At 30.0% G+C, this 16,610-nt stretch overlaps 4 protein-coding genes across 4 annotated transcripts; 2 read left to right on the forward strand and 2 right to left on the reverse strand.

The window, feature by feature from the left end:
• The first annotated feature begins 11 nt into the window (after positions 1 to 11).
• LOC126839898 (mediator of RNA polymerase II transcription subunit 23) lies at positions 12 to 7,579 on the forward strand. The gene is made up of 20 exons (XM_050575335.1): positions 12 to 294; positions 365 to 609; positions 774 to 906; positions 968 to 1,150; positions 1,230 to 1,517; positions 1,595 to 1,798; positions 2,076 to 2,162; positions 2,225 to 2,427; positions 2,601 to 3,118; positions 3,175 to 3,349; positions 3,412 to 3,742; positions 4,106 to 4,260; positions 4,332 to 4,512; positions 4,751 to 4,893; positions 4,962 to 5,088; positions 5,666 to 5,765; positions 5,832 to 6,116; positions 6,429 to 6,588; positions 6,694 to 6,978; positions 7,058 to 7,579. Exons 1-20 carry the CDS (start codon positions 253 to 255, stop codon positions 7,503 to 7,505), a joined length of 4,293 nt encoding a protein of 1,430 aa, XP_050431292.1. The 5' UTR covers positions 12 to 252; the 3' UTR covers positions 7,506 to 7,579.
• Positions 7,580 to 7,789: 210 nt separating this feature from the next.
• Positions 7,790 to 8,561, reverse strand: LOC126839936 (leucine-rich repeat-containing protein 51-like). The gene is made up of 3 exons (XM_050575404.1): positions 8,456 to 8,561; positions 8,187 to 8,398; positions 7,790 to 8,059 (listed from the first exon to the last, which is right to left on the reverse strand). The coding sequence occupies exons 1-3, from the start codon at positions 8,559 to 8,561 to the stop codon at positions 7,790 to 7,792; spliced, it is 588 nt and encodes a 195-aa protein (XP_050431361.1).
• A 24-nt stretch (positions 8,562 to 8,585) lies between these two features.
• Positions 8,586 to 10,422, reverse strand: LOC126839891 (signal peptidase complex subunit 1). The gene is made up of 4 exons (XM_050575326.1): positions 10,221 to 10,422; positions 9,579 to 9,638; positions 9,420 to 9,506; positions 8,586 to 8,832 (listed from the first exon to the last, which is right to left on the reverse strand). The coding sequence occupies exons 1-4, from the start codon at positions 10,254 to 10,256 to the stop codon at positions 8,704 to 8,706; spliced, it is 312 nt and encodes a 103-aa protein (XP_050431283.1). The 5' UTR covers positions 10,257 to 10,422; the 3' UTR covers positions 8,586 to 8,703.
• A 182-nt stretch (positions 10,423 to 10,604) lies between these two features.
• On the forward strand, positions 10,605 to 13,282 carry LOC126839884 (uncharacterized). The gene is made up of 3 exons (XM_050575314.1): positions 10,605 to 10,851; positions 11,192 to 11,665; positions 11,772 to 13,282. The coding sequence occupies exons 2-3, from the start codon at positions 11,216 to 11,218 to the stop codon at positions 11,982 to 11,984; spliced, it is 663 nt and encodes a 220-aa protein (XP_050431271.1). The 5' UTR covers positions 10,605 to 10,851; positions 11,192 to 11,215; the 3' UTR covers positions 11,985 to 13,282.
• Positions 13,283 to 16,610: the final 3,328 nt, after the last annotated feature.

Raw genomic sequence — 16,610 nt, forward strand, 5'->3', positions numbered from 1 at the left:
AAAAGATTACAATTAAATATAAATTATAACACCTATGTGTAAACAAGCCACGATCGGCATCTTTCAGTCACACAGAATTTTTATATATTGTTACTCAAATGAAGCTGGATTACATAAAATTTAACTAGTTATTTGATTACACACATGATAATATGATAATGTTAATATTTTTCGATCCAAACACCAACCATTAAATGATGGACATGTCAATAGTTGTACTTTAAAGTTCATTTCGTTAGTCGATACATCAAAATGACTGAAGCAAACATCATCCAAATACTCAGCGACATAGCTGTAATACAACATAGTTAATTTGATTTCTGTATTTAATAATTTTCATTTTCTATTGCCGTATGTTTTTCAGAAAGTAGATGAACTCACCGAAGCTTTTAATGGCTATGTTCATAAAGACTCTCTTCAAAATAATGAACAAATGGATAAGCTGTTTCTAAATCTTACTGCAGTTATCACACGATTACCGGAAGAACAACAGGGCACCGCAATCAAATTAGTGCTGAAAACAGCTTCTACACTGACAGTTGGTGTTCGCCAAAAAGTTTTTCTTAATATGCTACAGAAAATGGTCCAAAACCATGGAATTTCTTCAAAGTAATCACAACTAATAATGTTTATAATCCATTCTATATTAGAATATCAAAAGTTACGATATTGTTAATTTAAAAATATTATTTCTTTGTAATGTACCAAAAAAAAACTTAATATGTAAAATATATTGTAAAAGAGTGGTTTTCATCGCCTTTTTTTAATTTTAGGTTAATGTGTGAATGTATAATGCATTCCGAGTATCTTGTGTATACGAATTCCGGATTTTGGATAGAATGTTTTCACATAGTAAAATCTATATTAGCCACAGTCGATTATAAAGGAGTCAGAGAAATAATGAAGGTGAATAAATTGTGTTTAACTATATACCAAATAAAATTAATATTATTCTGTTAATATATAGAGTTGTCTTGAAAAAGTAAATGCTATGCCAAAAGTATTACCGGCTTCGTTGTTGCCCCAATTTCTCGTACTGGAAGATGTAATTCGGTATATGTTTGATAGAGAAGCGTGTCTCCTTCCAGGTTATTTTGTTATAAACGAAATTCTCAAGTTGTATAATGATAAAAAAGGATGGCCACATTGGGTAAAATTTCAGCTTATGCTTTTACTGTTTGAATAAAAAACATTTTAATCAATTATTTATTAATTTTTTTTTTGTCAAGAAATTAGGCTGTTTAGTATCAAATTTCATAGAAAGTTTTAGAGGTGCGGCACAAATGACATCGATAATTGGTCAATCTACGATGTTGCCTGTTGTAGAACATTCTGGTTATAACGACGAAATGATCATGCCATGGAAATTGGACTCAGATACATTAAAATTAACGCTGAAAGGAAATATTCCATACCCTAAACAACTTATGCAGCCTCAAATAAAACTTTTCAGATACGTGCTCGAACAGCCTTATTCTAGAGACACTGTTTGCTCAATGCTTGGATTACAAAAAGGGGTAGAAAAAATAAAACTTTGTATTACTGTTTATTTTAATTTTATGTTGAGTTTACTCATTTTTTTTTTTTTTTTTAGACCAAACAACGATGTAGAGTTTTGGAAGAACAGTTGGTCGAGTTGATTATACGGTCAATGGAGAGAAGCGATAAAGAAATAACAGAGGGCGCAGATCCTGATGAAAATCATTGGCTTTGGTTGCACATATCTAGCCAATTGATTTATTTTATACTGTTTCAGTTTTCTGTGTTCCCAAACATTGTTAATGCTCTTCACGAAAAAGTACTTAAACATTTACGTTCATTCTTTTGAGTAATTACAAAATATGGGCAAAATACTTAACATTCGGTATTTGAACTATGAAGTACAAAATATTACGATAATATGTACTTGTAAAACAATTAATTTGATTAATTAGAAATTAAATACTTTAAATAAATTTAAAAAGTATAGGGAAATATTAATACATTTCTAAAACCATTTTCAAACATAAAATGTTTTTAAAAAATGTATTTCTACTGTTTTTTTTTTTATTAATATCTACAATTTCTTTTTTTAGTTACTGAAAAAAGATTTACACAGATCGAGAGATAGATTGATGTGGGTACTGTTACAATACATTTCGGGGAGTATTCAACGGAGTTCTGTAAGTATCCAAAAACAACCACACAATTTCAATAGCTCTAAGAAACATTCAAATGATTTTAGTTAGAAAATATATTGCCAGTATTGAAATTATACGATCTCTTATATCCCGAAAAAGAACCCTTACCGGTTCCGGATATAACCAGTCCGCTGTGTACACATCAAATGGCCGTTACTTGTATTTGGATACATTTGTTACGTAAAGCTCATATGGATAGTATCAAATTTCATAGACCAATACCGCTTGCGTTAAAAGCACACCATGAGTATGTTTTTATGAGACTAGTGACCTTTTGTACCAACTATGCTTAAAATTTAAGGGTAGTATAACAATACTGTAACTATAGGTTACTCTTCTTAAAATTTAAGTATAGTTGGTGCAAATGGCTATAATTGTTTTTTTTAAAGACATTTTATTAATATTCAATTTTTGTTTTAGTTACTTACAACAACTTGTTCAGCCCGCTAACGGTGCCTTATGCATGGGCACTGATTATCGTGTAGTATTAGTGTGTAACGCATTCTCTACGAATAATGAATATTTATCTCGACCAATGGCTGCTCTTTGTGAAGCCGTATTAGGTAATACCGGCAGCCGAAACTTGTCTGGTGTTACGTCCAACCCTCAGCAACCGACTCAATCTCCAGTAGTCACACCTACCGTTGGAGGCACTTCGCCAGTAGCTGCTGTACCCGGCTCCGGAGGAACTACGAGTCCAATAAGTGGAAGTGCATCGTCTTCTGGCACTATGGGCCCTACCACACCGCTTAGTATGGCTGTTTTAGATTCCTTGACTATTCACGCAAAGATGAGTTTGATACACAGCATTGTAACTCATGTGATTAAGTTAGCACAATCCAAATCAAATATGGCACTGGCTCCGGCCTTAGTCGAAACGTATAGCAGACTTTTGGTTTACACGGAAATAGAATCGTTGGGCATCAAAGGATTTATAAGTCAGTAAAGTTTATACAAACTTAAATTTGCTTATTTATTTTTATGAATTACGCAGGTCAAGTATTACCCACGGTATTCAAATCTCACGCTTGGGGAATTCTATACACGCTATTAGAAATGTTTAGCTACAGAATGCATCATATTCAACCGCATTACAGGGTCCAACTTCTTTCGCATTTGCACAGTTTAGCGGCCGTTCCACAAACAAATCAAACCCAACTACATTTATGGTATTTTAGAATGTGCTAATAAGTTATAAACAAAAGAGATAAAAATTTAAAATTATTTTTAGCGTTGAAAGTACAGCATTACGTCTAATTACTAGCCTCGGAAGTAATGAAGTGCAGCCGCCGCTTTCACGTTTCCTCAGCGAACCAAAAACTTTAGTATCTGCCGAGTGTGAAGAACTCAACCGTGCTCTTGTTTTGACATTAGCCAGATCCATGCACATTACAGGGACATCGGCAGGTCAAGAAGGTTCCTGGTGCAAAGAACTTCTCACAACAATCATGACAAATACACCTCACAATTGGGCACAACATACGTTGCAGTGCTTCCCGCCAGCTCTCGCTGATTTTTTTGTTCATAACCCAGTTACTAAAGAAAACAAGCAGCAACTCAAAGTAAGTCAATTTCAATTTATTTTTCATATTGCTCCCAAGTCGTTTGCTGAGTAATACTTAGATCTAACTTTTTGTCCGGTTAAAGTTTTGGGCAAATTTCACACTTAACCCTCTAATTAAAAAAGTAATATTTGATTTACAAAAAAAAAAACATCAAGGTTTCAAATAAAAATGTTTTTGACCCTATTATTATTTTTTTTACATCTATTTTTATCATTTTTGTAATGTGTAAGATAGTTGTCAATTCAGTAAAACATTTTAATTAAGGAAGTTTATTTTAATAAAAGTATAAAATGTAAATTTTTATGGAACTTTTTCCCGACCCCTGAATATAATATACTTATATAATATTATTTTGTTTAGAAAGCCGTCGAAGAAGAATATCGTAATTGGGCTTCAATGACAAATGAAAATGACATAATAGCTCATTTTTCCGTTCCTGGAGCTCATCCGTTATTTTTATGTTTATTGTGGAAAATGATTTTAGAAACAGACAGAATCAATCCTATTGCTTACAAGTCGGTTTAAAAAAAATAATGAGCCCCTTCTGAATAAATTTTATTAATTTTTCCTTATTAATTTTTTTTAGAATTTTAGAAAGAATTGGTGCGCGAGCACTATCTGCACACCTTCGTAAATTTTGTGATTATTTAGTATTTAAGTTTGCAGTATCTGAAGAAGGTCAACATGTCAACAAATGTGTCGATGCTATCAACAGTATGATTTGGAAATATAATATTGTTACGATAGATCGACTTGTTTTGTGCTTGGTATGTAACAAATAAAGTACAAGGAAAATAAAAGTACCCACTGAGTTCTCTCAACTGTCTAAAGACTTCTGAATTACTTTGAACAATTACGTTCATATCTGACCAGAAACTTATTGGCTACTTCCACTTTTCTTGTATTTTAATTTTAAGTATATTCATTAAAAAATGTTGTAGTGTATAGTCCATAAAAAGGAAAGAATTAATAGGTATATGATTTTAAATTAAAAATAAATTACAGGCACTTCGTACTCAAGAAGGAAGTGAAGCACAAGTTTGTTTCTTTATTATACAACTACTACTATTCAAGGGTGCAGAATTTAGAGCTCGCGTTCAAGAATTTGTCAAAGAAAACTCTCCAGAACATTGGAAGCAATCTAATTGGTAATGAATGTGAAAGATATTATTACATTCTTGCATTTAGTTTACTAAAATTATATTTTACTGTATAGGCATGAAAAACATTTAGCATTCCATAGGAAGTATCCAGAAAAGTTTGCACCAGAAGGAATTTTAGAACCGGCATCTTATCAACCTTTACCTGTGTACTTCGGTAATGTGTGTCTTAGATTTTTACCAGTAAGTCTTACAGTTTAATAATGAGTAAAGTTTGGTTTCGAGTCGAAAAATGTCTAACCAGCCATTCTTTGTTTTTGTGGTTACTGCATTTATGTATTAGTATTCTTAAAACTTGTAACATACTAATTTCCCTTCTCAATATTTAGTCTGTTAATACAGATTGTATTCAAGGTGACAATCTAGTTTCAGATCAGGTTTTTCAATGTAATTGCTTAGAGTCTTTTTGTTCAATAAATCCTTCAACATTTTCCCTTTGGTTTTTAAACTTAGTTCTATTACTTCTATCTACCTGTTGCTTTTTTATCAATGAATTTTAACTAAGGAAAAATTTACTGAAAAAATGTGATGCTTCTTGCATGCTTATTTTTTTATCTATTTTGAGCATTAAGTAACTGTAATGTCGATTTCTTTGTAAATTACATATACAGTCTCGCTCTACTCGTTTCTTTATCCCGTTTCATACTCCTCGTTTGTCTACTAATTTCCTTGACAAATCTCCTATTGTCTGTTCAATATGAATTGTAAATTACAACCCCTCTTCTTCTGTTTTTATTCTATTACCAATTTTAAATTCTAGGTATTTGACATTGTAATTCATAGATACCTAGAGCTGCCGCCTGTATCAAAATCGTTAGAAACACTTTTAGACCATTTGGGTTGCTTATATAAATTTCACGGTAATTAAAATATTAATGTTTTATAACTGCTGTTTTTTTTTTTTAATTTCTAAAATATTTTATTAGATCGTCCAGTCACGTATTTGTATAACACATTGCATTACTATGAATCAAAATTGCGTGAAAGACCATCTTTAAAACGCAGGCTAGTATGCGCTATACTTGGATCCATGTGTGAAACTCGTTGTTGTTGGACGTTATCGGAATCTTACCAAAGGTATATGCAACCAGCAACTTCATCAACAAATAATACAATAGGTGCCAGCACGGACAATTCTGTAACACCACCTAATCCCATTTGGTTGCCTGATCTCGAATACTATGTAATGCTTGTCAAAAGAATTACAGACAGTATCCTTTTTTATTAGTCTTTCAAAAACACATTAATTTAATAAAATATAGTGACTTATAGTGTACTTGTTAGATTATGTCTATAAAATTACTCTTTATATGATAAAATAATAGTCATTTTATCAGTGGTGAGGCGTCAATCTAAAATATTTTACTTAAAAATTTGTTTAAAAATAGTTATTTAAATTAAATATAACCAAATAATTTTCCCCCTTTCTTAGTATGTCTATAGTCCCCTATGACGCTTCACCGCTTTCATTTATTAAATTTAAAAAAAATGTTTGTCAATTTTCCTGAGCACATGGTTTACAGCTATGAACAGCAGTGTAAAATTTCCAAACATCGATTGGAGATTTAACGAGTTTCCCAATCCTGCTGTTTACGCCCTTTATATGACTTGTGTAGAACTTATGGCTCTTCCGTTGTCTCCAGATACAGTGGCTAATTCTTTAATAGATGTCATTATGAAGAGGTAATATTAACAGCGAATATTAGTTGGCACAAGGTGGACTCTGTATGCTCTTAACCTCGGTACCGCCGAGGTTAGACAGCGTTATTAATTTATTCTGTATTATAGATACACGGAAATACCGTCAAAAGAAATTCATCATTGGATTAACAGTTTTGGTCTAATCATGTCGGCTCTACCCGAGCCATTTTGGGTGACCTTGCAAGACCGTATATTGCAACTGTTACAAAGTCCGTGCCTAAGTTCATGGAAGTATATTCATACTCCTTTTCAACTATTCAATTTTGATCTTACTCACAGCTGTATGCTCGACAACCGATTTTCATACATGTTGGCTTTAGCCCATGCAACATGGCATCACGCTGGCGTTGGACATATCACTTCATTTCAACAGTAAATAATTTTTTTTTAAATACAAATCTCATTTTTAACAAAGGATAAGAAAGTAATACAATTTTCAATTTTAAACTAGATTTGTAAAAGAAAAGTTGGTACCTGCGGTTTATAGTGAAGAACAATTCATATTTTTATGTCATTTGTTTGCCCCATTTCTGTCTCGATACAATCTGGAGAAACCATATCCATCTATACTAGATATTATCGTTCAGCTATTCAACGCCTTGGAAAGAGTGGATAAAAATGTCCATACTCTACATTACATGGATCCTATTTGTGATTTATTGTATCATATTAAATACCAATATGTGGGCAATTTGATGAAGTCTGAGGTAGACGGTATTGTCCGGCGATTGCGTCTACCATTACAAAAACGACTTCGATTTATAACGCATTTAAGTTTAGCTGAAGTTGAAGCTTTAAATAAAGCAGCCGAAAAAGAATCCGCTGTAATTACGAATGGTTCCAACGGAGTTGTATCTCAAAATATCAACACTACTAATTCAACTTCTGGTCTACTTTAATTATTTAATAATTATTGCGAATACACAATTATTTCTTGTAATTTATTACAAATAAACTTTAATTTTTTCATAAACCTTCTACATTAAAAAAAGTTATTTGGTATTTATCTAATTAAATAAATGTTTTATTAGAGTTCAGTGGTTAAATTTCGAAAATTGTATTCATTATGTTTAAAAGAGGAAGACATTAGTCCACCTTGCTCTAAAACTATACCAAAAATAGAGAAACAAAAAAAAAGGTTTACACTTCTAATTTATTTTGATATCAAGGTACATATTTAATTTTAAAAACTAGCCAGTATTTCTTGGTTAGTTCCAGCCGGAGTGACAGCTAATCTCTCTTGACGAGTTATTTTTGTAAAATCTAGACTGGAAATTTGTGGAAGATAGGCGAGTACATAACCACGGTAATGACATATTCTAGACACCAAATTACCGTACAGTGTTAGCGACCTTAAATTAGGAAGTTCTTTGAGTTTTGCCACTTCTCTCAAGTCTTTTAAATGATTGCCATGCAAGTATAGTATGCGTAAATTTTTAAAATAAAGAATTTCCTAAAATTAAAAGAGGTAAATATAAAATTGTACATATTGGTAAAAATGAACCTTTAAATTTTACAAAGTAGAAATTCTTTGTTTAATATTATTATTAATTGAGTTGTGACAAATTAATTTTGCTTACTTCATCAACCCGTGCGAACTCATTAAATGATAAATCAAGCCAACTTAAGTGCATAGGAAGCTCAATCAGATCATCTACAAAGCTTTTTAACCCATTTAAAATGGTTAAATTATTGTTATTTAACCAAATGGCGCCACAGATGAATTTTTTCTGTGGTCCACGATCTGGTACACCGCGTACTCTTAATGACCTCGGTTTCTCATCTCCAAGCTCTAAGAATTGAACAAAATTGGTATTTTTGGTTCACAATATCAATTATGGATGTTTACTAGAAAGGGTCCTTAGACTCTTAAATGAGTAATCCAGTGGCCTTCCAAGTTTGATATCATGAATTAATTTAGAATTTGCGTCAACAGAATTTTCAGTAGCACTCATGATTTTTAGTTAAAAGAGACAAAGTTGCCAGGTATATGTTTACGTGTTTATTTTAAACAAACTATAATTTACATAACATATGATAGGAAGAATATACATAATATTTAAATGTCTGAACAGCATAACACCCACAACTTAGTAATTACTTTTTTTTCTTTTTCTTATCCTTTTCATCTTTGTTTTCTTCAGTTTCAATTTGCTTTGCCGGTTTTCTCACTTTTTGCCATTTTAAAGGATTGCGAGCATAAAAAGGCCAAGGTGGGATTGTCAACTATAAATGCACAAAAAAAAAATTAATGATTTTGTTAAATTTCACAAAACAAATAGAATTTTTTTTGATTAATGAGGATTCATAAGCAATTAAACATAATGTTTATTTCTTAAACATCAAATAGTGAAGAGTAAACTTTATGTGATTTATTAAAATTTTAAATTAAAGAACTAAAAACATTTACTAACTATCAAGTGGTTTGATATGAAAAATTATCAGATTCTTTAAGACTTTTTTTAATTTTATTAGTAGGTAATCAAGTATCACAACATTTCCAGACTCGGCAACATTTTTCTAACGTAAACAAAGCTGACATATATTTAAATTAATGTTTATATGAGAAAAAATTGCCTACTCCTAGTCCTTTAATAGAAATAGAGGTTGAAACCATCTATTTAAGACTTAATTTGACAAACTAATATGATGAATTCAAAAATCAATAACCTAATAAATTATACCTCATAAACTATACTAAGAGGAAAATTTAGTCAAATTAAAAATATAGACATGTTACCTATCGATTGAATATCTAGAATATGTTATTAGCGTGAATTTAGGATTTATAAAAAAAATGTAAGTTTACTTACAAGAGCAGAAACAAAAAATCCAATCAATGTTAAACCAATAGTGATTGAGAATTGCTCTTTAACATATCCTAAAATAAAGCCGACGAACTGAAACAATATCACAAAATGAAATTGATAAGCACATCATACATTATAATGCAATAACTCTATTATACTTACGCCACATAATGTAATAATAGTTCTAAATAAGTACTCTGCATGTTTTTGTCCAACAAAATCCTAAAACAAAATAGTACATAAATATATTTAGTGTTGTACGATGTTATTAATCACCTCAAGTGTCACCTACTTAAACGTATAAAAAATTAAGTATTCTTTCATTGCTAAATTTAATGAATACAATGAAACTTGCTATCTTAAACAGAAAAACCTATTTATGTATGTGTCCAGTAACGAGGTAACCTTGCTAAGTACATATTTTTTAGTTTTATTGATATTGAATTTTGTTTGTAGTCCAAGCAATCAATTCTTTATTGGTAGCTACATATAATTCAATCTTTTCAAATCAAACCATTTTTTTATTATTAAAGTTTTGCTCAAAATTAATGTTAGTCTTAAAATAAAAACTAAGTTAGGGTATTGCAAGTGCTAACTCATCATTTGAAAATAATAAAAAAAAAAGCTAAAAAATTAATTTTGTTATAGTTAAATAGTACTTCGGTTTTCAAAATTCTGAAAATCTCAAGTCCAACTTCATTAAAATAGGATTTTAAAAATCTTGACTTCTTTTCCCTTATAATGATTTTTTAAAGCATTCAAGTTGAGTTTTCTCTTCAACTCTTGAGTTTATTATTTTCTTACCATATGCCATTTCCAAATAGATAGATTGTCAAACATTTTTAATATTTTTTAACAACAGTACTTGATAACAAAATTCAGTAGTTAGTTTAGAATACGATGTACACCAAATTATATACTTTTATTCTAGTTGCCTAATACCTTCTGGCTTCTACTAAAATTATTTTTATTTTAATTTTTACTTTTGGCCATTCAAAATTTTGTTTACACGAATACGTTATCAAAATATAACCCACGTCAACCTTTTTATCTCAAAGATATTTTAAATTGCATAACTTATAAGCTTCTTTGCTTTATCTTATCAACCATAATTGGCGCTAATGTCGTCGTTATCAATGTTTTATTATTTGTTTTCATTTTAAGTTTTGACAACACGAAAATAACTAAAATTTAATATTTAATTTGTTATTCGTTTTACTAGTTTTTTATTCGTATACAAATAATATTTGTCACTATTATATTGAATTTCAAAAAAAAAAAATTTTTGTCTAAGTATAATATCCTATTAATATTCGAAAAAATAATGATTTTAATCTATGAAAATAGTATAGTTTAATTTACAGATATTCAGAATAGTAATTCAAATGTAAATTACTAATTTAGGAGTGGTTTGTAACCGTAACGATATAGTTGGGTAAATATATTTAATTTTTTTATGAAAGACGTTAAATATAATTAATATATTAAGCGTATTCTTTACTAATAATTACTGGTTAGTTAAACTGACAAGTATGAAGTATGTTATAAATTAAATGTCCACATAACAAAGAAATTGAAACAAATGTTACATAATATTAATTTTTATTTTAATATTTTAGGACGTATCTATTTAAAAAAAGTTAAATTAGGTACAGATTTAATATCTATTGTAATTATTTAATGAATTGTAACTTTCGTTTTTTAAAAGCTATGTATTTTCTTATACTTAGTTTGGTTGTTATCTTTATTTAACAATGTATATTTAATTTTTTTAGCTTATGTTATGATATTTGAAAGCCATGGATACAGGTCATAATACAGTCGCTGCCATTTTAGAAGAAGTTAAAGAAGATGTCCGTACCTCATCTAGTCCTTTTTCCAGCACAACACATCATCCTGTAATAACTAACGATGCCAATAAAATTGTCATTTACGTACAGGACAAAAACCGTTTTGTTAAAACCGAACAGCATAGTCTTTTTGAAAATATCCATTCACCTCACTCAACTAATTACAACAATCTACGACCAATTGCAGCTAAAGCTCAAAGAATATTTGCATCATTGGGTACTGTCAGTCAAGGTATTTTAGCTGGACTCGCGTTAGCCCAACTATTTTTGGGTGAAACTTCCCAAAGATCACCTTTAATATTGATGTCATTCTTCTTACTGTCAGCTGTGTGTTTGTGTACAGTTTTGGATATTTTTGACCTGTACAAATGTGAGAGCTTCAAACCAAAATATATATTAGTAAGTATGTGTGTTTTTTTAACTTTCAAGACAAAAAAAGCCACTCTATATGTCCTAAAATAAGTGCTAATAAGGATTGATATGCTTATTATTATTTTTGTTTTAGGTTTTATTTTTAAACGTGCTAACAGCTTTAGCATCGTTTGCATGTACGACTTACGATGCGGCTATTATGTCAAACAGTAAAGTGGAAGCAAAAATTTCAGAAACATGGCGTGCATTAAACTGTTGCCGGTGTTATGGCGCATTATTTGGATGGATTGTCATTATAATAATGAAACCAAAAGACCAGCTAGCAGAATTTTTGAATTCCGAATGAATGCACCCAAAAATAATAATCACGACAATGCACTTTCTTTATGTACCAATATGCAATGCCAAGTAGAGTTTCATATATTTTTATTTATACTACATTTTGACATCTAATCAAAATAATAATCAAAATTACTTTTAATTTTAGTTATAGTCCTTTTTTTTTAAATTGTATAACGTGTATAAAAATTGTAATGTAAATACAAAACATTGATTTTTGTATTATTGTTGTGATAAAAACTTTGTACGGGCCATTCCTTTCTCCGGCGACGGACTGACAACCCGTCCCGGATAGCAGCGTTGGGCCTTCATGGCCCGTTTAGCTATATGATGATATTAATTATAAGATAAGACTATTCATGTTAGGATAGATATCTAGATAACTACTATAAATTAAGTGTGTTTAATACTTAAATACCTGATCAATTCTGAAAAGGTAATAGCAATATTAGGATATAATTCTAAAGTATTAGCTTCGATGCAATAGCTGAGAAGGTATTGTGTTTTTATTTTTATATTTTTGAGTCTGTACCAACGATATCTTTTAAGCCACTAATCCGATTTCTTCGTGTAGCAGCTTTTAAGATCAGAAATCGTACCTGTATAGTGCTCAATTAAACAAAAAAATTTAAAAGTTTTTCCTTTCCCCTTTAAAATAAAAAAAAACCCAAAAATTTATATATAGAATATTCTTAAGATATAGTACTACCGACAAACGTTGACAGCCTAAACAATTATCGTACACCCTTTCTCCTAAATGGGTGGAATTTTTTTCTTTCTTTCTCTTTTTCATGCAAAGTTTTAAGGGTTTATGTATAAAAATTAGATGAAAGGTAGATCTAGAATAGGGCTATAACTTACACAATTTCCTCAAAAATTTTTTTTATTAAGGAAAAACTAAAAAATAGGGAAAAATTACACTTTGACTGTAGTCAGTTTTTAGGTTGCTATGTGTGATTTATACATACTACCCACAGATTCACATCGAAGCGTTTATTTAAAAGTGATTTTATCACTTTCAGTTATAATAATTCCTGTAGATCTGTGGCCTCTCCATCCCCACTATGCCCCCGCCCCACTGGTCACTGTACTAGCTTATATTGTGTTAAATAGCTTTAATGAAAAATTAATAATTTACTTGGAAGTTGTAATTTGGTTTACAGAAACCCATTAAAGGCCACCACCACACCTCCCAGGAGGAGGTTTCCTAACGGATACACTATCCAGGACGGCTTATTAGCCCGTTGTTGGAGTAGGAGATAGCGGCTCTTTTTCTCAGGCCGCCTTACCCATTTGGCTATTCGTCCTCTTCGTCTTAAACATATTTTAATAGTCTTAAACATTCTTTTAATGATAAGTTAACAAGTTTAGAGTATAGAAACAAAATGTAATGTATAGTTCATTTGAACTTAATATATAAGAGACATAACATGACATTCTATATATAGAATATGTATTTGTTTTGTATCATTATTGAAGTTTCAATAAAAAGCTCAGGTTGTTTTATTAGGATAAACTCGGACCATCAACAAAAACTCACGTCATACAGTGTATAATAATTTATTTTCTGTTTCCAAAAAAAAATAATAATATAGTGTACTAGAATGAGGTGGGAAACATGCGTGTTGTATGATAAAATTGTGTATTTATGACCGTGTAAAGTAAAAGTGAAATGTAAGTAGAATGTAGATGATATGAGTGTATGAGTTTTTTTAAATGGATATGAAGACTGTCTGACTAAGTTAGATTTATTAATTTATTTCGCATGACATACAAGATCTTAAGCGCTACACAATCAGCAATTAATACAAATTAAGTTAGATTAATTAAGAACGAGTGTATACGAGGTAGTTTGGTAATTGCTTTATTTGTTACAAAATGGGTAAGAGAAGATAGGTATTAGTTTACAGGTAGACCGAACTTTAACCTATTGATTTATTTTATTATATAATGTATAATGTTATAACTATTAAATTGCACGTAGTTTGGTTATATGAACACGTCATGTTTTTATGGTTAAAACATTACGATTATGCAACATGAATTAATAAATTGAATTGTGTGTTATTAACGTCGAGAGTTATGTCACAAAATGTATTTTGAGGACGCCACACAATTTGTTCATTAGGTAGGTAGGTAGGTAAGAATTATTAAGGAGTATAGTGTACAGGAAAAAATCTTAATTTAGAGCTTTAATTATAGCGAATACTTATTAATACTGAACTAAGGATTCTTTTCATCATTTTATCATGAACCACTATCTCGTAGAGGGGTAACAAGAAATTTAATTAAATTTTTTATATTGTTTTTGTTTAATGTGATCTAAATTTTTCACAATTTTTTGTTTTTACCCCCCTCCCAACAAAATGTATTTCTTATTAAACCCTATTGGATATTGAGTGGTTCACGATAAAACCATCATTCTGTATATTATTTAACCCAATGCACCCAGTTGGCCCGTTCGACGAAAGTTATTTTTTTTGTCTCACTATCGCAGCCATTTTTATAGAACTACATTTTTTTCCCACTACAATTTTTCTCTCATTACAAGTACTGTTTAATTATAGTTAAAATATGAAAAGTTTATGTATAAAATACTGCGGGAAACCAGTTGTGGGGAAAAAGTGTATTCTATTCGTTTAAATCATTTAAAAAAATGTATTTAAAATAAAGTTTTGTTTGTGTTATTTACATTACTGAATTCAGAATTGGTCTAGAATTCATTTAGAACTTAAGAATTTTTTTAGAAATTAGAAAACTAGAAAATGTTTAATTTTGTTATATTTTTTATTTTTTGTGTGGAATTACAAAAGAAATTTACGTGCTAGAGGAATACCGAGGCCAGATTAGTATTTAACCAAAAAATGTATTTTTTGGGGTTTTTCCGAATAAAACTTAAAGTACAAAATATTTTTGCACGATTGAATCAATATTGAGTTCAAACTATAAAATATATGTAATAGTATTCGAATAGGTTAACATCAATATAATATTTAACCTTCTATTTTGAACAAAATCAGAAAAATATACACGTCAATACATTTTTTTTGCACCTCCAATGTTGTACATAAGCAACTTTCAAAACTAAAAAATGTAATTTTCAAATGATTTTGTGTTAAAAAAAAGAAAATGGAACAAAAACTGTAAAATCAATTTTGGAAAAATATTCAATCGAATAGAACACTTTAAAAATATCACAAAACTGTTTTATTACAACTAATTGAGGCGATGTAAAAAACAACAAGGAGTACAATTTTGCTAAAAGAAAGGTCGATTGCTTAAACACTTTTAGGGGACGCTTAACATCCTATTAATTGAGGAGTTAGTTATAGGCAATTTTTTGCAAAGTCTTAATTTAATGCTTACACTGTGATGTATAATTATAGTTCAGTAATTAAGACTCTTTTTTGATAGTTATTTTATTTTTCGAACTATCACAGCATCCTTGACAGCGATTTAAAAAATTTTTTTCGTCTAAACATAGTTACGCAGAATGCGTAATACTTAAGTCCAAGGTTGTTTTAGAACAATAACACCAATTATGAAATTGAAAGATAACGACATTTTGGAAACAATGACGTATTCGATTTTGAAAATAAAAACGCAAAAGTAAGTTATAGCTATTGAAAAAAAGTAAAAAATGTGATTTTATATGTTAAATATTAATTTATGGAACGGAATCAACTTTGGCTAAGCCCCCCCCCTCACAAATTGCGATTATGAAAATATTCAGACGTGGTTGACAATATTCTGAGGTCAAATTCAGCGAAAAAATCCAAAATAACTTATGTATATTGGCTGTATATCTTTATATATAGATTTCTTCTGTCCGCGTGTAAGTATGCAAACTCCTTCTAAACGGCTGGACAGATATTTATGAAATTTTGTGTGCGCGATTAAGTTGATTCGAGAAAGGTTTAAATTCACAATTTGATCCGATAGAACATGTTTTTAATTTTTAATTAATTATGATTATCAATAGTGTCAATAGTTATTAATACATCTCTATGGTTTTTCATACCACAGGGATACAGCGATCCGATCAGCTGATTGTGTGTCTATTCTAATACACGGGCAACGCCGGGTCGGGACAGCTTGTTATTTATATATATTTAAATAAAATATGTATATTGGTTCTTGTTCTAAAATTGTGTTGAACTTACAAGGTAATTACTAATTAGTAAAAGTTAAAACGATTGATAAGGACTATATTAATTTATGCACTATATTTTGTTTTAATTTTTAAACACTTTTTTTTTTTGAAAATCCGAGTGTCTAACCAAACATAATTATTATTTTTCAGTCACTAGGTATATAATAATTATTACGTCTACACTTTTGTTATCACTTATCGACTTCATATTATTTGTATACCAAATTAGGTAGGTACTACATTGCTTCATATATTGTTAAGTTTGACGTTCTCTTAAGCATTTGAAAATTTACTGTACATCGCCGTTGCCGCGAAAAAACTTCCTATGTGCCAATTTTACGATTTTGAGGGTTAGTATCACTGAATACGGAAAAAAATAAACATAATAAATAAATCATAATATGATAAAATCTTCAACGTGCTATCTCCATTGAAAAACAATGAAAATAAAACCTCCTACGTATTACCTACTGTAAATCG

Source organism: Adelges cooleyi, unplaced genomic scaffold (genome assembly GCF_023614345.1).
Source record: "Adelges cooleyi isolate 19-005CV unplaced genomic scaffold, UGA_ACOO_1.1 ACOO_flye_CR_arks_rails_tigmint_CR_PRNA_31, whole genome shotgun sequence".
Lineage (NCBI taxonomy): Eukaryota > Metazoa > Arthropoda > Insecta > Hemiptera > Adelgidae > Adelges > Adelges cooleyi.

Coding starts and splice junctions, on each gene's coding strand:
- LOC126839891 (XM_050575326.1), bottom strand. CDS start 10,256: ATGTTTGACAATCTATCTATTTGGAAATGGCATATG. Junction 9,639..10,220: donor CTATTTGGAAATGGCATATG/GTAAGAAAATAA, acceptor ATTTTGTTTTAG/GATTTTGTTGGACAAAAACA. Junction 9,507..9,578: donor CTATTATTACATTATGTGGC/GTAAGTATAATA, acceptor ATATTGTTTCAG/TTCGTCGGCTTTATTTTAGG.
- LOC126839898 (XM_050575335.1), top strand. CDS start 253: ATGACTGAAGCAAACATCATCCAAATACTCAGCGACATAGCT. Junction 1,518..1,594: donor TGCTTGGATTACAAAAAGGG/GTAGAAAAAATA, acceptor TTTTTTTTTTAG/ACCAAACAACGATGTAGAGT. Junction 5,766..5,831: donor TTGCTTATATAAATTTCACG/GTAATTAAAATA, acceptor ATATTTTATTAG/ATCGTCCAGTCACGTATTTG.
- LOC126839884 (XM_050575314.1), top strand. CDS start 11,216: ATGGATACAGGTCATAATACAGTCGCTGCCATTTTAGAAGAAGTTAAA. Junction 11,666..11,771: donor TCAAACCAAAATATATATTA/GTAAGTATGTGT, acceptor TTTTTGTTTTAG/GTTTTATTTTTAAACGTGCT.
- LOC126839936 (XM_050575404.1), bottom strand. CDS start 8,561: ATGAGTGCTACTGAAAATTCTGTTGACGCAAATTCTAAATTAATTCAT. Junction 8,399..8,455: donor GAGTCTAAGGACCCTTTCTA/GTAAACATCCAT, acceptor TTCAATTCTTAG/AGCTTGGAGATGAGAAACCG. Junction 8,060..8,186: donor AGTTCGCACGGGTTGATGAA/GTAAGCAAAATT, acceptor TTTTAATTTTAG/GAAATTCTTTATTTTAAAAA.